Source organism: Camelina sativa, chromosome 7 (genome assembly GCF_030686135.1).
Source record: "Camelina sativa cultivar CO46 ecotype springtype chromosome 7, ASM3068613v1".
Lineage (NCBI taxonomy): Eukaryota > Viridiplantae > Streptophyta > Magnoliopsida > Brassicales > Brassicaceae > Camelina > Camelina sativa.
The window spans coordinates 25,409,745-25,431,397 of NC_141886.1; the positions used below are offsets into that span (position 1 = coordinate 25,409,745).

At 33.7% G+C, this 21,653-nt stretch overlaps 6 protein-coding genes across 9 annotated transcripts; 3 read left to right on the plus strand and 3 right to left on the minus strand.

Moving 5' to 3' along the window:
• The first annotated feature begins 4 nt into the window (after positions 1 to 4).
• On the plus strand, positions 5 to 3,170 carry LOC104702170 (agamous-like MADS-box protein AGL65). Of its 3 annotated transcripts, none has more exons than XM_087456443.1 (12): positions 5 to 142; positions 509 to 696; positions 781 to 864; positions 970 to 988; positions 1,080 to 1,147; positions 1,252 to 1,267; positions 1,359 to 1,420; positions 1,554 to 1,650; positions 1,734 to 1,784; positions 1,859 to 1,986; positions 2,065 to 2,437; positions 2,511 to 3,170. In XM_087456443.1, the coding sequence occupies exons 5-12, from the start codon at positions 1,098 to 1,100 to the stop codon at positions 2,520 to 2,522; spliced, it is 789 nt and encodes a 262-aa protein (XP_087312569.1). In that variant the 5' UTR covers positions 5 to 142; positions 509 to 696; positions 781 to 864; positions 970 to 988; positions 1,080 to 1,097; the 3' UTR covers positions 2,523 to 3,170. The 3 variants fall into 3 exon arrangements, with proteins under 3 accessions (XP_087312569.1, XP_087312568.1, XP_087312567.1); XM_087456442.1 differs by having other exon boundaries at positions 12 to 142; positions 805 to 864; XM_087456441.1 differs by having other exon boundaries at positions 21 to 163; positions 805 to 864.
• Positions 3,121 to 4,027, plus strand: LOC147941692 (uncharacterized). The gene is made up of 3 exons (XM_087456444.1): positions 3,121 to 3,500; positions 3,595 to 3,656; positions 3,774 to 4,027. The coding sequence occupies exons 1-3, from the start codon at positions 3,407 to 3,409 to the stop codon at positions 3,900 to 3,902; spliced, it is 285 nt and encodes a 94-aa protein (XP_087312570.1). The 5' UTR covers positions 3,121 to 3,406; the 3' UTR covers positions 3,903 to 4,027.
• Positions 4,028 to 4,351: 324 nt separating this feature from the next.
• LOC147941693 (GDSL esterase/lipase At1g74460-like) lies at positions 4,352 to 6,232 on the minus strand. Its single transcript, XM_087456487.1, has 5 exons — positions 5,851 to 6,232; positions 5,617 to 5,747; positions 5,269 to 5,508; positions 4,924 to 5,173; positions 4,352 to 4,780 (listed from the first exon to the last, which is right to left on the minus strand). Exons 1-5 carry the CDS (start codon positions 6,074 to 6,076, stop codon positions 4,527 to 4,529), a joined length of 1,101 nt encoding a protein of 366 aa, XP_087312613.1. The 5' UTR covers positions 6,077 to 6,232; the 3' UTR covers positions 4,352 to 4,526.
• Positions 6,233 to 7,268: 1,036 nt separating this feature from the next.
• On the plus strand, positions 7,269 to 10,494 carry LOC104713087 (geranylgeranyl diphosphate reductase, chloroplastic). The gene is made up of 3 exons (XM_087457004.1): positions 7,269 to 8,360; positions 8,471 to 8,867; positions 8,955 to 10,494. Exons 1-3 carry the CDS (start codon positions 7,656 to 7,658, stop codon positions 9,257 to 9,259), a joined length of 1,407 nt encoding a protein of 468 aa, XP_087313130.1. The 5' UTR covers positions 7,269 to 7,655; the 3' UTR covers positions 9,260 to 10,494.
• LOC104713086 (protein RKD2) lies at positions 9,454 to 10,635 on the minus strand. Its single transcript, XM_010430131.3, has 4 exons — positions 10,565 to 10,635; positions 10,340 to 10,467; positions 9,869 to 10,245; positions 9,454 to 9,783 (listed from the first exon to the last, which is right to left on the minus strand). The coding sequence occupies exons 1-4, from the start codon at positions 10,633 to 10,635 to the stop codon at positions 9,454 to 9,456; spliced, it is 906 nt and encodes a 301-aa protein (XP_010428433.2).
• Positions 10,636 to 11,234: 599 nt separating this feature from the next.
• On the minus strand, positions 11,235 to 13,605 carry LOC104702175 (putative serine/threonine-protein kinase PBL3). Of its 2 annotated transcripts, none has more exons than XM_010418003.3 (5): positions 13,068 to 13,605; positions 12,357 to 12,682; positions 12,128 to 12,263; positions 11,787 to 12,047; positions 11,235 to 11,681 (listed from the first exon to the last, which is right to left on the minus strand). In XM_010418003.3, the coding sequence occupies exons 1-5, from the start codon at positions 13,147 to 13,149 to the stop codon at positions 11,305 to 11,307; spliced, it is 1,182 nt and encodes a 393-aa protein (XP_010416305.1). In that variant the 5' UTR covers positions 13,150 to 13,605; the 3' UTR covers positions 11,235 to 11,304. The 2 variants fall into 2 exon arrangements, with proteins under 2 accessions (XP_010416305.1, XP_087313131.1); XM_087457005.1 differs by having other exon boundaries at positions 12,357 to 12,705; positions 13,068 to 13,480.
• Between the last annotated feature and the right edge of the window lie 8,048 nt (positions 13,606 to 21,653).

Here is a 21,653-nt window from a genome sequence, read left to right on the forward strand (position 1 = left end):
AATCAACTGTTAATTAAAACAAAACAAAACAGCTTCAAAACAGCTTCATTGATTACACAGTCTTCCTTCTCTTCCCTCTACGCAGAGCAGAGCACACTGTTCCGTTGGTCGACGTCTTAAAGTTTTCCCTGCGAAATCGAAGGTTGTCCCTTAGTCTGCTTGTGTAAGCTCTTTGTTTTCACCATTTCTCTCTCTGCTGGAATCTTTTTTTTTTTACCTCCAATGGTTTTAGTCTGCTTGTTCATGTTCTTTTGAATTCGTTTGTTGTTTCCAAGAGAACAAATCCTTAATCCTCTGTTTCTATTTGTCTTAAAGACTTTGTCTTTCCTATATATATATGAATGCTCCCTTTGATCTCGTCTTCAGGGAGAGATTTTTCTTTGATGTGTTAAGCCAATTTCGGATTTGGGGATTCTTGTCTTCTGTGTACTCGATGAAATGCTCATCCTTTTTGTTTATTCATTCTTCTGTGAAAATTTGTTAGATGTGATGAATTTTGGGTGTGCAGAATGGGTAGGGTTAAGCTGATGATAAAGCGGATAGAGAGCAGTAGCAACAGGCAAAACACATACTCAAAGAGAAGAAGTGGGATTTTAAAGAAAGCCAGAGAGTTGTCTGTATTGTGTGATATTGATATCGTTCTTCTTATGTTTTCTCATCTACCGGAAGGCCTACCGCATTACATGGACATCGTAGGTATATAATTGGATACTCAAGTGGATCATGTCATTGTTCTTTCTTTGATCTTGGCTGAGGGAAATTAACCTGAATCTTGAGAAGTTCATTTGTTTCTTGTTTATGCAGATGTATTGGAGATGTCATTTCCAAGTTTGCGCAGTTGACTCCTCTAGAAAGGACAAAACGGTATATGTTTCTGCTTATTTCTCGCTCAACTCTCAAACACATATAGACTTCGAACTTGATGTATTTGTGTTGTAAAACTGATAAGTTTTCTTTTCATCATAACAGAAAATTGGAGAGCCTTGAGGTACAAACTTTATTGGATCTCTCACTTCCTTTTTCATAATGGTTATTGGTTTGGGATACATATTGAGCTGAAACATCTACCTATTGTATAGGCCCTCAAGAAGACTTTTATGAAACTGGATCATGATGGTAATATAAAAGAGTTCTTCGTAGGTTCAAGGTACCTTATTGATAAGTTCTATGCAATTATAAGTTCGGCAAAGTATTTGTCATTATTATCCCTTGGTAAACCACTTGAACTGTGGTACTTTGTTTATCCGGCAGGAATCAAACTAATGTGGTAAAGATGATGGACCAACGAATTTCTCCTGGATATATATGCTCGTGAATTCTGACTGCTAAAAGTCTGTATTTGAACATTTCATGAGCAGGGTCTGACTAACCAAGTAGCGTTTTTTCAAGCTCAGGTTTTGGAGTGTCACAGGAGACTGAGGTGGAACATTGGCGCTTTTCTATTTTAAGTAGCGTTTTTTTAATACTTTCTATTTGTTTTTGCAACCCTCTTAACTTACTATGCTTGTGATAGATATTCATATTGAATCTTCTTCTGTCGTGTGTGTTTTCAGCCGTTGGACAGATATTGTTAGAACTGAAAACATCGAGCATCTGGAGCATTTTGGGGAATCATTGAGAAATTCTATTGAAAGAGTTCAGATTCACAAGGTATGTAATGTTATATATGACTTGATGACAAACATATATGAAAGTGTTCAGAGCTAGTAATGGAAGCAGCTTTTGCCTTGCAGGGACATTTCAGAAAGAATCAACTCTTATTACTAGAATGTACAACAACACAGGTTAGTATAAGTTATGACACTTGTCCCCCTCTCTTCTCTGACATTCCTGAACCAGACCAAACCTTCTAATGCAGTTTCATAGCGGGATATCATCACCTTTGGTAATAAATGGCATTCAAGAAAATCATTTAATCTCATGGCTTCCTGATAACAGTTACCAACAAATGATCATACCTGCTGACTCAAGTTTTCTTCCTCATCAGTGAGTTCACTGTTAATTTACTTAATGTATGCCTTGGAGTTGTATGTTCTGCTCAATTCCAAGATTTGTGATCAACAGTGAGATGGAAAATACTGCAACTGCATCACTTCCGGTTTACTCAAGCTTCTTCGAGTCTAGAATTCAAGAAGATCAGAATTGCAACCTTGAACAACAACTTGACCGCTTAAGAGAAGAAGGCAATATGCTAAACGAGCTAAACGGAAACAGCTGCTCGAGTTTACAACTCGGCGAGGAGTATTCATATCTTACACAATTTGGTATGCAAGAAGAGAAGAAGTTAGAATCAGGTTTTGAGTTTAACTTCCAACAAGATCTCTCTATGTATCCTGTTAGCAACAGCTTCCAATTCCCTGATCAACCAGTGTTTGCTGCTACTGATCATCATCAAACTTGTAGTAACCCAGTGTTTGGCCACTCTGATAACAATCAGGTTAGTGCACAGATAAATTGCTTTAGACAAAATCAAATTCCAGAAACTAATCTTATGTTTCTTCATTTTGCAGCAATCAGATTGACTCGGAAGAGGTCATGAGTAATAATATCTCTGTCTTGTGATCAAAGATTAGTTTTGAGTTACTGTAGCAATGTATATACAAGCTAGGTTGCAGAAACGGGTACGGGAACAGGAATCGGGTACGGAAACGGGGACGGAAAACGGTGAAGTAAAAATTTATAGATACGGATACGGTATGGGTACTTCAATAAACATATAAGAAAATATACCCATACCTTGAATAAGAGGGGATTAGTAAAGCTAATGGGAAAAGGAGAGAGGGGAAAAGAGTCTAGAAAGTAGAAAAACATGAAGAAATGAAAATATGCTTATGATAAGAGTGCTTTGAATGAAATGAAATGGATACAAATATCAAAAAATTCGATGTTATCTTCCTCTAAAGCATCTAAGGCGTCCCCATAGAGTCCCCGTAGAGTTTCCGTCTCCAACATGTCCCCGGTACGGGGACGACTACCAAATAGACGTACCCGTGCATCATAGCATACAAGTCTTTTTTGTGTATATGTATACTATAGCGTACATGTCTGCGTATGTGTGTACACGTACATGATATTCAGCAGATTTGTGTATATCTATGTGTGTGTCTGAGTGTATTAAATAATACAACACTACTACTTAAAAAAGAAGAGTTTTAATTTGATGAGCATCATGTGATGTCTCCAACTCAAAAGGTTAATTTCCACAATCAACGGTAGAGATGTAAAGAAAATGAGAAATTTTGCACAATCTTCTTTTCTTTAATATCGATATCTTCTTCCACGATAATCCTACAGATCCAGAAGAAGAGCACACAGGGATTCTTTTGTATAAATTCGACAAAGCTTTTAACTTGAAGAACAGAGCAAGAAACAGAACATATCTTGTGTCTTTTAAGGGAAGGTGTAGATGGCGAGAAGACAAGTCTTTCGTTTTCAAATGTTGTTGGTTTTAGCTCTTCTTTACCTCGTGATCTCTTGGAAGCCTGTTCTGATCACTGCAAGTGTGTAATACCTCTCTATTTCTAATTGCTAAAGTCCTCAAGTTTCTTGCTCTTGTGCTGTTTCTTTCTTGTTTTAATTTCTTGTTTAATGTAGGAATTGAGAAGTTAACAGACTTTGAAACCAAAGGACATGAGTTTAATCAGATTAGCCAATTGGTAAGAATTTACTCCACAAACACTGACACACAAACAATGTGAGCAAAGATCAAGTCTGTTTTGTATTTTGATTCTTGTTCTTGATTTTTCTTGTCTGGATGCTTCATGTTTTTATAGAGACGCACTGAAACTGATCCTAAGAGAAGAACAAGGACAAGGAGGATGATGATGGACGTGGAGGAGATTAACGATTATCCAGGATCAGGTGCTAACAACCGCCACACTCCTCACTGTTCTGAATGCTAATTCCAAATTTCTTGTTAATTCTAGCTTCTATATATATTGTAATAATCTTTTTATATGATATGTATCAAGATTTAAGAGCATGGAGGAGTCTTCTTATCTTAATACAATGGAATCTTAATCTAAAAGGCTATGTGAAGATATTAAATATTTGATAACACTCAAACTTTATTAAACATTTAAACCCATGTGTAAAAAGGTTATGACTCAATTTTTTGACATTTTAAAAGAAAAGTCCCACCATTAAACTTAGCTCAGGTTAGGTCATCCACTGAAGCACAAAAAGGTTTTGCTCTGCTTTTTCCCTTGCTCTGTTTTAAATATGCCATTTTTGTTAACATTTTTATTATCTTTTACGTAATCTTTTTCCACATGATTATTTAATCGTTGTTTTCGTTTTATTTGGTGGAGAGACACTGAAGACAGTGGAGGACACACAACCACCTCAAACATGATAATAACTTTACTATTATAAGACAAATTCTGGAAATTAACAGATACAACAGAATGAATAACAAAATACATATAATAAAACATTATTGTTTCACATGATTAAAATGGAATTGGAAAACGAAGCTCTCCACAACATGATCAAACAATATACATATAACTTAGACATCAATTGGATCAGTTAGTGTCGGAAGAAGGAGCAATATTTGGCGCTGGAGAAGGAGCCTGGGAGGTACCGTCATCGGCACGCATGAAGTCAAACCTTTTGATGAGTATATTAGCAACGAGCTCGTTGGCCTTGTCGGTGGGGTGATACTCGTCCCAAAACACGTACTTACTTCTGTCTTTACACAATGTTGACGCCGGGATACATGTCAGCGCCGGCCTGATTTTGTAGAACGAGCAACACGGCGAATCCGAGTTATCAAACCCTATAATATTTTGCACACAAACATTTAAATAAGTTAATCCGATAATTTTTTTTTTGGTATTTTTATGACCTTTATGTAAAATTTTGTGTGAAAAATGTCGTAAGTAAATGCTTCTTTTGACTATATCAAAGTTTGTATGTTACCGTATTTTTGGGGGTTAGTGATGACGTCGTTGACGAGGTCATAGGCTTCACCAAATTTGTAGCTTGAATTAGGGAGCTTGGACTCGAGATCGAGGAGCATTGTGGAGGCAGCTTTGTTGAATCTCTTAGCAAGATTACTCGCTTTGTTTTGACATTTGCCATCGAGGCTTAGAGCTCTTTGTAGTGGGATACAACCCATTGGTCCTAGCCCAAACACCATTAACTTCCTCGCTCCTAAACTATGCAAGACCTATAACATTACAAATATATATGTATCAGTCGATTCATATATAAAAGATAACAAAAATTGAAGTGAATGTGTTGAATTTGTGTAGACTAATTAACCTTGAGTTGAGATTCAAGTGTTTCCATTAAGTAGTCTACGAAGGTTACATCATTGTAATTCCAAGAGTCGCTATAGACAGGCATCAAATAGTTGTTAATGAAGTCATTGCTGCCTAGAGCGACGACGTATCGAGCATCTTGGAAGAACTTGTCTGCCTCTTTTTTTCCTATCTTTGCCACAACTACATCTTGTGTCCCTTGGAATAATTCTATTTGCTTCCACAGAGAAAGTCTTTGGATCTTCACAAATACAACCCCCATGAAAAAATAAAAACATCATTTCTTTGATGAATGGATCTTATCAAATATATTTTTATAATTATAACATCATATATTCACGAGACTTACGAAATAACCACCAGTTTCATTCAAGATTCCACCACCTCCTGAAGCATAGTTCACTCCATTTTCAAGTATTACATCTTCATTCATTGATGGATCCAAGAAGGCTACTGGTCTTGGCAACCCAATTTTATCACCTAAAATTTGTTAACCAAAAAAATTATAAGATTGTACTAAAATGTAATTCACATACTATACCATGATTATTGATTAATTTATAAGTTCATAAACATGACTTACCTATAATGTCTGAAACAGTGCGGCCATTGGTGAACCTTCCATTAGGCAAACCATTGCCAAAATCAATCCCGTAATAGGGCAGATTCGCTGTCGCTAAACTTCTTGGTAGATTCTTATTGTTGCCTACATCAGACAATGAATCTCCGAATATAAACTGGACTATCTTGCAATCGTAGCCGTTGATTCCAAGAAGGATGAACAACAATAATATTGCGCAAAACTTCATGTCGCCAATTCAAAATGTTTGTTGATTGAAAAAGATTTGTTAATTTGGTGGGTTTTTAAAGGGTTTTGGAGGTGAAAAAATAGGACTAATTAGTAAGAAAGGTGGAGGAGTAATGTGAGACTAAAGAGGTGAAGGTAGATTTTGAGTTGATGAACCAACTGATTTTGTTTTTCTTTCTTCTTTAATAATTATTTTTGTTTTATGTTTGATTCAAACCTACTTCAACTACTCTTTCCTCGTGTTGGTGTCGTAAGTTGTAACCGTTTCTTGTCCGTAAACTTGAAATCTTGTCATTTTAGGGAATTATCAAATCTTGCAGTAAATAGTTTCAAGTTTGGGGTTTAAGAACTCATTTATCGAGTAACACCAGATATCAGTTTTACCTTAATGCGGAATATTTCGTTGTAGTGTTAACTAAACTAAAACCTCTCAAAGAAAAAAAAAACTAAAACCTCTTTAAAAAAACAAAAACCTCTATTAAACTCTGACGATTTTCCTCATGCATGTACTCTTCACTTGCTTTTTCGTGACTCTAGCTAGTAGGAGGTAGAAGTTACTCTTACTAAAATATCACTAGAACCATTTGTTAATGAAAAAATACTATTCATGCCAAAGAAAGGAGATTTTTTTTAAAAAAAAAATAGAAGATTCTAAAGTTTCCACTTTCCATGTTTGTCCAGAATTTGTTTTTTGTTTTTGTTTTCTTTCACGTGGGCTAAGATTGGAAAATGTTTAATCATGGCCCATGATTCATCGGACAGTATCAAGCCCAATGGACCAAAGGTGAATGGTTGGGCTGCTGGGTGAAATCAAGGTGATTGAGTGGGTTATTCTCGTAAAATAACCAAAAGGTGAGCGTTTGAGACCGTTGGACAATAAAGAGTGTGTATAGTACAAGGCTATTTCTGACTGAAACAGAGTATGTACTTGTATAAAACAGAGTGAGTTAATAATTGGGGGGGGGGACCTTTAATACTTTGATCTACAAGTGTTTTGAAAAATCCAGACTAACCGGGCCGGTTAAGATAGTAAACCCGCAATTTGGACATTATTTTGGTCTGATTGTACCTTTAAAAAGCCAGTGTTTTTAAAACCGGACATACAAATTAATTTTTATTCAAAATCCTTTGGTCATTAAAAAAAAAAGAAAAAAAAAGAAGTAAAATACTGAAATATCCATTGAACCATAATTGTGTGAACCAAAGTCTACGGATGTCTTGTGCCCATAAAAATAAGTGATCAAAAAGACACACACAACATACTAGTTATATAACTTATCCTACGTGGCCAAAACACAGCCGTTTGGTCCACATAATGGGCACCACATCTACACAAAAGAAAGAAAACACAAACCCGTAACTTTATCCTCATCTCATCATCACCGTCCATTTCTTAATCCAACGGTATATACTCCTCGGAAATCTCTAACAATATCTCTAATCCACTCAAACAAAAACACATTTAACCAAAACAAAACTGAAGCAGCGAGAGGCCGAGAGAGGGAGAGACTCCATTGTTGAAGTGCGTGTGTGTGTGTGTGTTCACAGAACTCCTCAAAGCTTCTTTTCTCTAAAGAACAATGGCGACGGTTACACTCAAATCCTTCACCGGTCTACGTCAATCATCAACGGAGCAAACCAACTTCGTCTCTCATCATGTACCGTCATCACTTTCTCTCCCTCAACGACGTAGCAGCTCTCTCCGTGTTACCGCAGCCAGATCCACTCCCAAACTCTCCAACCGTAAGCTCCGCGTCGCCGTCATCGGTGGTGGTCCTGCAGGCGGAGCTGCTGCTGAGACTCTAGCTCAAGGAGGTATCGAGACGGTTCTCATCGAGCGTAAGATGGACAACTGTAAGCCCTGCGGTGGCGCCATCCCTCTCTGTATGGTCGGAGAGTTCAATTTGCCGTTGGACATCATTGACCGTAGAGTGACGAAGATGAAGATGATATCGCCTTCCAACATCGCTGTTGACATTGGCCGTACGCTTAAGGAGCATGAGTATATTGGTATGGTGAGAAGAGAAGTGCTTGACCAGTACCTGAGGGAACGTGCTGAGAAGAATGGTGCTACTGTTATTAACGGTCTCTTCCTCAAGATGGATCATCCTGAGAACTGGGACTCGCCCTACACTCTGCATTACACTGAGTACGATGGCAAAACTGGATCTACGGGAACAAAGAAGACAATGGAGGTTGATGCTGTCATTGGTGCTGATGGAGCTAACTCTAGGGTTGCTAAATCTATTGATGCTGGTGATTACGACTACGCCATTGCGTTTCAGGTCAAATCCCTTAACTTCTTTGAGTTTAATGGTTGTTGGTTGATCAGTAGAGCTGTTTAGGATTTTTGAAAGATCATGTTTTTTATGGAGTTTTAGTTGGAATCTTTCAGGAGAGAATTAGGATTCCTGATGACAAAATGACTTACTATGAGGATTTAGCTGAGATGTATGTTGGAGATGATGTGTCTCCAGATTTCTATGGTTGGGTGTTCCCTAAGTGCGACCATGTAGCTGTTGGAACAGGGACTGTGACTCACAAAGGTGACATCAAGAAGTTCCAGCTCGCTACTCGTAACAGAGCCAAAGACAAGATTTTGGGAGGCAAGATCATCCGTGTTGAGGCTCATCCTATTCCTGAACACCCGAGACCACGTAGGCTCTCGAAAAGAGTGGCTCTTGTTGGTGATGCTGCAGGTTATGTGACTAAATGCTCTGGTGAAGGGATCTACTTTGCTGCTAAGAGTGGTAGAATGTGTGCTGAAGCCATTGTTGAAGGTTCACAGAATGGTAAGTTAAAACAAAACCGCCTTTTTCAGGTTCTTGAGTTTTAAGTTTTGTAGTGAATCCTAAAGTCTATGTGTGGTTTGACAACAGGTAAGAAGATGATTGATGAAGGGGACTTGAGGAAGTACTTGGAGAAATGGGATAAGACATACTTGCCTACGTACAGAGTCCTTGATGTGTTGCAGAAAGTATTTTACAGATCGAATCCAGCTAGAGAAGCGTTTGTGGAGATGTGTGCTGATGAGTATGTTCAGAAGATGACATTTGATAGTTATCTGTACAAGAGGGTTGCCCCAGGTAGTCCTTTGGAAGACATCAAGTTGGCTGTGAACACCATTGGGAGTTTGGTCAGAGCTAATGCTCTAAGGAGAGAGATTGAGAAGCTTAATGTTTAAGAACCAAAAAGATGAGGTCTATCCCTTTTCTTCCTATCTCTCTCTTTTTGTTTCTTTGTTAGTAGCATCTACCGTACACTAATGTTAATGCTCTTCAAGGTGGTATTATTCAGTATCATATTTTATGTTTTTTTTTGTTTGTTTATTGAATTAGTCAAAAGCATTTGCCTTTACAATCACCAAAAAAAACAGAATCACAAACCACTACTAAACTCATTTGAGAAACCACACAAGAGATACTTGACCTCTTCATCACTCTCCTCCATTACTGCATCATTAACCGACTCATCACTAGCGACTGATCCGCTGCTTGAACACGAAGCTATATGAGCCTGATCGGACTTGAGACTTCTCTTCTTCTTCCTCTTGTGGTTAGCCTTGAAACAAGCTTGTCTCAGCCTCTTTGTCTTTTCCTCAAACTCCAAATCTGGTAACTCCTCAATCGTCCTTTTCTCCTTCTCCAGCATTTTCAACGCGTTCTGCAGTTTCCCTGCATTCTCTTCGCCTTCCATCTTCTGCAGCTCCTAATCACAGAGAATTAAAAACATTTTCAATTCACTAATCCAAAAAAACAATTAATACTGAGTTTAATGTCTTGTTTCTACATACCTTGACGTTACTGATCAAAGTTTTTAGGCTCATGAGTTTGCGATGAGGCCATCTCCGAATACCCAATTCACGACATCTTCTTTTCAGAAGAGTTAAACCAACGTTGAGCTCTATAGCAGCTTGAGTTATAGGCATATAGAAGTAGCGGGAGACAGTTTCCATTGACAATGCCTTTGAAGCTGGACAAGTCGTGTAGGTAGTAGTATTATCGCTGATGATTCTGACGCTATTTTCTCTGCGTCTCTCGTTAAGTTTCCTCTTCTTTGTCGTCTCTTGCACTGCTCTATGTTTAGTCTTGTGTTCCGATGAAGCACCACCATATCCTCTGTTATGCTCTGTTTCGTTCCATGATCCAGAGCTGTATGAATTGAGTAAATCTACAGAACAAAGCAAGACCCATGACACCTCTACATACATATACATATATATGTAATTATGTATCTGACAACTCTAAAACTATATGTTGTATACCTTCAGACAAAGGTTCAAGATCAGGTAATGGCAGAGAAGTTGTAGTCAAAGGAAAAGATTGAGAGGCAGAGCTTTCGTGGAGAGCAAGAAGATCGTCTTCCCAGTCAAATAGAGGATAGCTTAAGGAGCTGCATGCGTTTGCAAAAAAACAAAAACAGAGAAATTAAATTATAAGAAAACATAAATACTACTATTAACCAATTAACCTCTAAACAAGAAATTGACCTTTGATCAAATGATGGTGAATGAGTTAGGAATGAGAATGGCTTATCTTCTTTGGTTTTGTGATCAGCCATTGTAGAGAGGAAGGGAGAGAGAGAGCGAGAGAAGTTGTGTTGTAAAAATCGATGAGGGAGAAAAGATTTATATATTATGCATTCAGATGAGAGAGTAGCACAGTAGTAAGATATGGAGAGAGAATAAAAGCGGAATTTAGTGATGATGAAACTATTAGAAGTGGGGTATTGAGTATTGACGGCGAATTGATAGCCCTGTTAAATTTGGAGTTACGAGAGATATGATTAATGTTAATTAGTGGTGGTTATATTGTTAGAAGCGTTTTGGTTTGGATTAGACTTCTCTTTTCGTCTCTCCATGCATATATGACATGCAATCATTTCGAGTAAATAGTTACCAGTACTGATGATAGTTACTAGTACATATACAATCCACATATGTGTAGACTGTAGACTATGTACATGTTCTTATATACGTACATTACACATAACAATGATCATGATGATTGTGTATAAACATAATTAATAGCCACTAACTGAATGAGGTGTGCTCAGTTAAGATTACAAGATGTAACGTATGGTTAAAAACTTAATTATAGATCATGGCCAAGCTTTTTTTTCCTTTTTTCTTTTCTATATTTCATAATTTATCAATGAAGTAACAAAAAGAGGTTTTTATATTCCACTTCCACAAAAGAAACGATCCGAAAGCCAAAGAGTTTTTAGTTCTTAATTAGGGTGTCTGAGAAACCGTTTGGAAGAAGAGTTAGTAGCAAAACCTCTGCTTCTACTCTTTCGATGTCTTGGAATTGGAACTTTCTCAAGAAGAGACAAGACCTCAGGCATCGATGGTCTAACTTTAACCTCTCCAATACATTGTAAAGCCAAGAAAGACATCATAAACGCTGCTTTCTGAGGGTATTGACCCACAAGTTTCGTGTCCATTATCCTAAACACTTTTCGCTTGTCTCGCAAGTAAGGTGTCGCCCATTCCACTAGGTATTCTTCTTCTCGAGCTTTGGTTTTGTCTATTGCTCTACGTCCAGATAGAATCTCTAGCAAGACTACACCAAAGCTGTAGACGTCGCATTTCGTTGTTAGATGACCTGACAGAGACCAAAGCAGAGACCAATAAATGTGTTTTAGAAATATCATGTTATGTCGTTGTTAATTGAAATTGGAGCAAATGAAACCATCAAACAAAGAGAAACCTGTTGCTAGATATTCCGGAGCTGCGTAACCTTCTGTACCGATGACTTGGGTTGTCACATGTGAACGGTTGTCTTTTGGACCTTCTTTGGCCAATCCAAAGTCCGAGAGTTTTGGGTTGAATCCTGAATCAAGAAGGATATTTGCTGCTTTGAAGTCTCTGTAAATGACTTGGTCCTTAGCTTCGTGCAAAAAACAAAGCCCACGAGCAGCACCAATCGCCACTTTCATACGCAGTGACCAAGAAAGCACATTAGAACCCCCTAGAATAAACAAGATTCATCAGGTCATGAACAATGCAAAGTAACATAAACATAAATGTTGGATTTTAATTCTTACTTACTCTCAAACAAATGATTTTCAAGACTACCATTAGGCATATACTCGTAAACCAAAAGACGTTGTTCGTCTTCCAAGGAGTACCCAATCAGTTTCACCAGATTTGGATGATGCAATCTTCCAAGATAATTCACTTCCCTCTTTAGAAAGAAAGCATACACATGTAAATATTTTAAAAGGGTATATATAGCCTCAAAGGAAATCATAATAAAGTAATTAGAAAAGAAGCTTACCACCCACTCCTTGTGTCCCTGAAACCCTTCAGTTTTAAGCTTCTTTACAGCAACAGCGACTTCGATTCCAGCAGGTCCACCATTAACACAGCCCTTGTGAACAAAGCCAAACCCTCCTTCTCCAATTAGACTCTCTGGACAGAAGTTTCCAGTAGCATTCTTTAGCTCATCTAAGGTAAATGACTTCAGATATTGAGAATGCATGATGTCTCCTTCTTCACGCGGTGCAGGTAGAGTGCTGTTAGCTTCACATTTTCTTGTAATCAGAGGCTTTAAACTCCATGGATATGAAAGATTCGAGCTTCTTCCAGTATCACTATTAGCTCCTGGACCAGAACAATACCACATTCTGACATCAAAGGTGGGATGGGAAAATTATCAACAGCACAATTAATAATTTAAGAACAGGGGAATTAAAGCCCTCTCTGCTTCTGTACGTACCACTAGAGATGAATCAAGTAACTACAAAAAAAAAACCTATTTCATATCTGCTTCTGACATTCCTATGCTTAGTCGAGTAAGACTTCATTAATTAGCAGTACATAGAAATTCTTAAGTCAGCTAGAACACCTCAAAAACCCAAATATTTCGTCTTCAATTCACATTCACATTCACATTCAGCTAGACTACGAGAATCCAGGACAATGTAGCTCTGTCCGTATTGGAACAACAATTAGATCAAATAGAGAGATAGATGAGAAAGGGGCTTACGTGAAAAGGGTTTGGAGTTCACTGAGGAGTCGTCAACGTTAACATCCTCATTCTTTGAGGAAGATCCAAAGCAATTCCCCATTATAGAGGTCTAAATCCTCCAAAACCCTAGAGAGACCAATTGTAATGGGAAACAAACACTATCATTTATGGATGGATCTTTGTCACCACTGCCTCTGTCATCGACATTCTTCCTCCGGGGCCAAAAAAGGAAGAACGATGTAAATGAGAGAGTGGTGAGGTTCAAAAAATGTGTTTGGATTTCGAAGGTTTTTGGAATTTGAGAGATCAGAGAAAGCAAAAGAAAGGTTGAATATTGTAAAACTAAAATTGTTACAAGAAAAAGAAAAAAAAACCTAAAAGCTAAAATTAGAGAGAAAGGAAACGAGTTTCCGTGTTGTATTAACTTCCCTGTCAGAGTCACCACCCCCCTATTGTATTAATTACCCTATTGACTTATTTACATCACGTGCAACTCTCGTGTCCCCCACACTCTTTGTCTTTCAATGAATTTTCGTTTTTATATAATTTAAATCCTGTTTGACAAAAAAAAATTATAATAATTTAAATCCTTTTTGTTTTTTCGTTTTTAGTAACTTGTTAATTTATTTTTTCTTTCTTTTTTTAACAATACTTTTTATTACTTTTTCTCTTAAAAAAAATTATATGCTTCATTTTATTATCTCTTAATTTTTTTTAATAATCTCGATCTAAAAATGATTATTTTTCGATTAGGATAACTGTTATAGGTTTTACATACCTATGAAATTTAATAACTAGAGAACGATCAGATCTATCTATTATTTAATATAATTACTAGGTTCGGACCCGCACATACGTGCGGGGTTATATTTGCGTAAATATTTTTAAAATTGAAAAAATTTCACGTAAACCTCTACTTATACCTGCATGAGTGATATATATATATATATAAATAAATTAAGATAAGTGATATTATGTGTATATTATTTTAAGCTAATACAAACAATTGACATTTAAAACTGTTTGTTTAGGGGAGTTAAATCAAATTTGGATTCAGCTTCAGTTTCATTTATTTTATGTATTTAACCTAGATGTATATATTTTGGAACGGGATACTCTTTTGGTTCTCTATGCGTCAAATTTTTTTGTCTCATAACTGTTCTTTTTTAAATAATACATATTCGACTATATTTATTATAATAGGTTTAGACAGAATATATGTATTCTCTCTTTATAAATTTAATTTTTATTAACTTTAAATATTTATTTGGTATAACATATACATAATTTGAACGCATATCAGTTTGATATTTGGTTTAGTTTCACAAATGAATGATGATTTTTTTTAATATCAATAAAGAAGACAACTAAATTTGAAGACAATGAGAAAGTGATATTGTCCTTAGGCATAATCAAAACTAAACCATAATCGTATTTTGGACCGTAGCCGTATATAACATTTAGAAACCTTAACCGTTAATCATAAATATATGGTTAAATTTATATTAATTGTAACTGTTAATTACCGTAATCGTATCAAAACCGTTAGTCAATCAGATAGTTAAAATATACATTTTTTACCTAACTATTTTTAAAATATAATAAAATATACTAATAATTATTTATTTAACATGAATAGTATGATATATAGATATATGATTACAATAAAAGAGCATATCAACTAAAAATAAATAATATCAACTGTATTATATCATCAAATAATATCAAATGTATCATATCATCAAATAATGCACCGTATATAACCATAACCGATAGTTAATAAACCGTAATCGTACCTATGTTATGCCTACTTGTCCATATCCATCCCGTTGCGTATCATAGAATTTCCAGATGACCTAAATATAATTGTCAAGCGTTCAAATCCGTCTAATATATCTGCTTGCAATGTGTAAAATTTTTTGATCCGAAATACTCCATTCCGCGTAATTCACATGAGTAAATAGTATGTTCGCATATGTTCTGCTGGAATTCGTGTTCCCAAAATTTTCGTCCCGTATTTTGTCAAAAATAGTTTAGATAATGATTTTTATTTTCTAAATTACACGTTTCTTTCTCTAACCCATTATTTAATGTCTCGATATTTTGAAATAAATAGAGAATTGAATTTGAATTTAGTTATTTTATATTTGAAAGCCACAATAAAATTTAAACATTTAAATTTTATACTATTTTATTTTTACCTCTATTTCTTGTCCAACTTTTTATGAGAAACAGTTTAGATAATGGCCGTGTTCTTTTTACAATCGCAGATGCAGTGAATGCAACACAAATTAATAGCCCAAAATGGTTTGTAGTCCGGTAAAGTAGGGAGCCGCTGTTGTCACAACGACTGAAAAATTAAGAAAAAACAGAGTTTCAACAGTCGCTGGAAATACCAGCGTTGATCTTAAAAACTGTTTTTGCTTGCTGTCATAGTCGGAGCGACTCATTTATGTTGAATTTGTTCCCAAAACAGTGTTATTTTCTGGTTGCTGTCGTTGTGACTGTGAAAAGAACACGGCCAATGTCATTATTTTTTGAATTTCTTGATCCCATTTTATACCGGTTATTTCCTATTAGATCATTTTTTAAAAACCATTTACATCTTATATAAAAAAAAAATCGTCTTAAAATAGAGATTTACACTTCTAGAAGTTGACCCTTACTCAAATAGGAGATTTTGAAAATTATATATCACTACCAATTTTTTTGTATTTAAGGATAACAACATTAATAAGAAAAGAAAATAAGAGATAGTAGTTTTTATTTTTATATATAATAAAATTAGCTTTTGAAAGATTTAAGTTTAATATTAAAATTAAATGATTACAATTTTAAGTGTTTTGGGCTACCAAAAAAAAGAAGTGTTTTGTTAGATTTAATCTGTGGTATATGTGTAAGTTAGACTTTTAGTATTAGAATCACATATTTAGATGTGCTAAGGTAACTTAACAAAAGCTATAAATATAAATTCGGTTTTCTTATTTCCATATATATTAATCATAACTAATTTAATTTTATCTAAAGATGATTCAGAAACTGATGCTTTAAACATTTAAAAGAACGTAGTAACTAATTTATAAACACGGTAACAACCACCAAAAAGGGGTCTTACCATGAGACTCGGATATGTTCTGTTTAGTGACATATAACAGCAAATGGATCCATCAGGTAGATTATTTTTCATATAAAAATTCTTTGTTTTTTGTAAATAATTTTGTGGGCAAATTCTTAATATTTTTTTAAATATTATTTTTAAGAAACAGGTGAGAAAATTAGAACAGAAAAATAGGAAAAAAAAGAAAGATAATGTAAAGGCAGAATATATAAGTCAAATATCATTTTGGTGTCTCAAAAATTCATTACAATTTTTACGTAATGAAAAAAACAAAATGTCAATCTATAAACTAAAATAATCCCAAATTGCTTTTACCAATTTCAATATTAGTCCCTCATATTTTTTCATGTAACATCCTAATTAAAACAAAGTTCACAAAAGATAACTAATTTTCGATAATTCTAATTATAAAATTAGCACCTTCTCAAATCTTTTCCTTTCAAAAGTATACTAATCACTTTCGTGAACCAAGATTTAACTCTTGAAGATATTAACTTTGATTTTTTTTTTATGAACTTTTTCCACTTAAAAACATGTAAATAGAGGTCCATATTATAAACATATAACTCAGGGTCTGAATGGTAACTGTGGTTGGAGCGGACAAATCCGTCTGCGGACCAGACCACCCTGTTTTAAGTGTGGACAACAAACCGCAGTGGTCTAATTCTATTTGTAAGGAAAAGCGGTCCGCAGTTGGTCCGCTACGGTTTTGTTTATGTTTTCTGTAGACCGCACCACTACGAACTACACATGATGAATGGTAAATAAAAAGCGGTCTGATCCGCAGGGGATTTGTCCGCCCCAACCGCTGCAACCATTCACGCCCTCAGACTAATTACGTTGTTACTCTTGAAACTGAAAAAATAAAAATAATAATAATCAATAGATTATAGCTTCTCCTTCTATTGCTTTGTACACCTTTAATGATTGACAAAATCAGTGTTCCTCAATAGATTACTCCATTACCAAGTATGACCTGCTTCAAGATCCTTCCTTTGAATTCACCTAATAGGCCACCTTTAACAATATAATCATGGAGCATAAAACTAATACACTATCACATTTACAGTTAATGTATATTTGTGCTAACATATTTAGATAAAAAAAGAGAATGATAAGAAAAAATCGATTAGAACAATCTGATGGTTTCACCAGCACCAATATTTTAAATGTTTAAAATTTTAGCTTTTATGTTTCACATGTTTCCGAAGAGTTTCAAATCTGAAACACTAATAATAAAACAAAATGAAAAATAAAAGTTAGAAAACTCATAAACTCAATTTTGATGCTCAAAAAACCATTTTTGTGGATGAATGAAACGAAAGAGTTCGACACTTCTTATATAGAGATCATATTAGTTAGGGTTTCCTAACACAAAATATTTTAAAGTATTAAGGAAAAAAATATTTTCAATTAGGATAACTGTTATAGGTTTTTATATAGATATGAAATTTAATAACTAGAGAACGATCGATCTATCTATCATTTAATACAATTATATATAGTTGAAATAATGTATGTGTGACTTTCCTTAAATTCGAGAAAATGACTGGTTTTATTCTCTCATACTAGGATTTAACCCGCGGTACACCGCGAGACTATATTTTTAAAATTTTAAATATTAAAAATACATATATTATATTTATTTGTTATTTTGCTGTTGTTTTATTAATTTTTAAATTATATACCTATAACTATTTATTGAATTTACGAGATGATTTTAATGTTCATATATGATTTTAAATAAAATGGTTAAGTTTTTTTTGTTTTTTAATATAAATGTTACTATGTTATCTAAGTTTTGACCCGCAATACACCGCTTGATTGTGTTTTTTTTTTAATGTAAAATAATATAGAGATATGTGAGAAGTAATAGTATTTTATGTGTTTAATGTATATAAAAATTAATTATTTTCATTTTTAATTTATCAATTAAAATTCATTGTTATAAAAGTAAACAGATCATGTTACTATGCATTGCATATATATATATGTATATATATATATATGTGGGTAGAATATGCAAGTTAATAAATTTCAACACATATGTCAATTTTATAATTTACGAAATTAGTTAATAATTAATTTATTCAATTATTTTATAAGGTTTTAATTTTAGAATTTAATCCACAGGATATTTTTATTATTATATTAAATTTTATAAGATTTTAGAAGTTTTTAATTATAGTATTAAAATTATAGGATTTTTTTGAAGTGATATAACCGTGGTATATGTATAGTCTAGTAATATTTTTGCTATGAAACAATTACCATAATTAAAATTAACAAAAAACCTATCTTGATTTTGGCATTAGTCAAATAAAGGTGTTTAAAAGAGAATAACAATTCCACTTAACTCATCCTATATGGGACTAATGCCAAAATCAAGATAGGTTTTTTGTTAATTTTAATTATGGTAATTGTTTCATCAAATTAGCATTTATTGTTATAATTTTGTCATGGTAATGTGCAGTTAGTGACACCTACATTTCGAACACCCTGATTCAATAAAAAACTGATATAAGAATAAAAACTAACCAAGACTGGTTTTGGGTCGACACTTATAACAGAGATCTGTCAGAAAAAAAAGGATGCCATTAGCAAATTTATAATTTTGTATTTGTAACAGAACCAGTTTATGTATATATATTATTACTGTATTATTGTTCAATCCCATACTTTTTCAGCTACACAAAGAGTGAAATAGTATATAATTGATTTTCAAAGAATTTAACAGATGAAGAATATAAGGATGAGCACCAAGGCTCTTCAAAAGCAACATCACACATTTCCTTCATAATCAAACGATCTCCTAAACATGATTGAGATCCAAAATGAATTTTTCACGTTAACCATATCAAATAACCCACGAAAATGTTGTTGACTTTCTTGAAGGGATCCTTGGCATAAGTTTTTTTTTTTTTTTGGTGGTGTAGAAAGAAAAAACGCTATATTGATAGAACATTGATATGCTAATTTATTTTGTATATGGTGAAAGATTATTTATAGAGGTCGTAATAGTTAGGTTTATGTTTAAAAGAAGTCTAGAATATTGTGGTGATCAAATCTTTTTGCAATCTAAAATGAATGCTAAATATATATAGTTAAATATGATAGTCATATTAGTAGAATCATGCGTCGAACAAGTTTTTTTGATATAACTATTTTAAGTTTTTAACACAAAGATTTGATGTTGATTGCACGCTTTATTGTTAGCATTTACTCGTTCTCTTTGTTATTCTTGTTTAGGAAATTGGAGATATTGTTTGTTTCTATTCTCGATTTTAAGCTAATATTATGTATATTTCTTCAATAAATGTATAAAATATATAATATTAAAGATCTATTAAAATAGGTTTGAAGATTTTTATGGGATTAAAAATTTAATGTGTAGTGTTGTTTGTGGAAAAATCGAAATGTATAGATGTTGTCCAGCTATTTATGGCAATAAATGTATCAAATTAGGTAGATTTAAATAGTTCAATTAATTGAGTTTCTACGAAATGTTATTTTAGGAAAATTATTAGGGGTTAATGTTGTAAATAAAACATATTAAATAAGCAAAACTTGAAGGGCATAAACCAAAATGTACTTCAAAAATAATAATATAGACTAGGTTCGAACCCACGGTACACCGCAGGTCAAATGTTTTATAATTTGTAAGTTATAATTTTTTATGTTTATTAGTCATAAGGTAGATTAGTTTGCAATTAATTAGTAACTATTTCAAACATCAAATTAAACCTAGTTATAATATGAGTATAACTTAAAAGTGTATTATATTGTTAATATAATTTAAATCTTTTAGCTAAATAGGATTATTATTTTTAAATTTTTTTTATACGTTAAAATGTGTAGTGTTTAAAAATTGTAATTAATATATAGTATGAAGTTTTGTTTGTGTATTTAGTTTGGAAGTATATTTTGGGATATTGTAACAATCAGTAGATTCACGTTACTAATATTGTAATGGTACTTTGTGTAGACATATGATAATCATGTCCTAAACATTCAATTATTTAGGACAATTCATAAGGAATAATAATATAGACATGTGAACAAAAACAAAAGAAAGGAAAAGACCAAGCTTAAAAAAAAAAAAGACACTCGAGTTTTGTTGAGTTTTCTTCGGGACTATCTGTTTTGTTTTTTTACCTTCTTCCTTTATTTTTATTTAAAAAGGAACAAACATTTTTTTTTCTTTTATCGAAGAACGGAAACCAAAATCTCAGATCACGATTGTACAACAAATTCTCACCTTCTAGATCTCTATATTCGATTGCTTATTGATCTACTTACTTGAATTCAATCCGAGATGGTTGATTTCAGTCTCCGATCTTGTTGCTTGGTAAGTTCTTGATTAAAAACTCTCTGTATTCGGTCTTCTCAATAGTTGGATTATTTGATACTTCCAAACATATAATCGGAATTGTATATCTTTTCCTTTCAATTGTTGTTCAATTCGTAAGTGTAACTAAGTTCAAATTTACAATCTAAATTTTCGTCCAGAGGGTTATATCGATATATTCAATTCACTCTATTACAATCTGACCTTAAATTCGATTTTTAGGGTCTGTGTTTTGAATTTTTTTGTTATAAGATGAATTCAGATCTTAACCAATCTATCTCTTACAGGTATTTCCTGAAGTTGGTAAAGTATAATGATTCAACACCAAAGCAAGATAAGTTCGAGTTTGATTTTGTTTATCCAAATTACAATATTCTTTAACCTTCCTCATACAATAATATATGTTCTTTCCATGTATACAACGATTCTGCAGAAAGCTGGAGTTATAACGTCAACAATTACAGACAAATAAAAGGAAACAGTGATGACGTCTTAATCGGTTAGTTACATTCCTCTCTGTTTTTGGCATTTTTTGTTAAATTAGTCTATGAATGAATGGTCATGTGAAAAAAAATAACGAAAACAAAAGATTTTATCACCCCTAAAGAAATTAAAACACCATTGTTTTGTTTTAGTTGGTCTATGCTTATTTCAGATAACAATATAATACGAAATATTAAGTATATTAAGTAAATTTCTTCAAATACGAAACAAACCAAACATCCCCAAAATGTTTAACTAATAGAAGACTGGAAAAACAAAATTCACACTTGCAATTTAAAAATTTAAAACAACAAACACCAAACCAGACCTTACTTCCATAGATTTTGAAATTTTTCCTTGAACACAATATTCATCGTTTGCTTTATTGTCCCTCCATCTTTATCTAAGATAAGCACTTTCAAACCCTTCTTCGATGTGACCCTAGAAAGGGCCACATATAACTGGCCATGAGAAAACACTGGTGAGGTAGAAAAAGACCAACTTCTTCGAGTGATTGTCCTTGAATCTTGTTTATAGTCATCGCAAAAGCTACAGACAATGGAAATTGTCTTCTTCTCATCCGGAAAGGCAGTTTAGTATCAATCGGTTTAATTAAAACCTTTGGAATTAACACTTTCTCTCCAACTCTTTCACC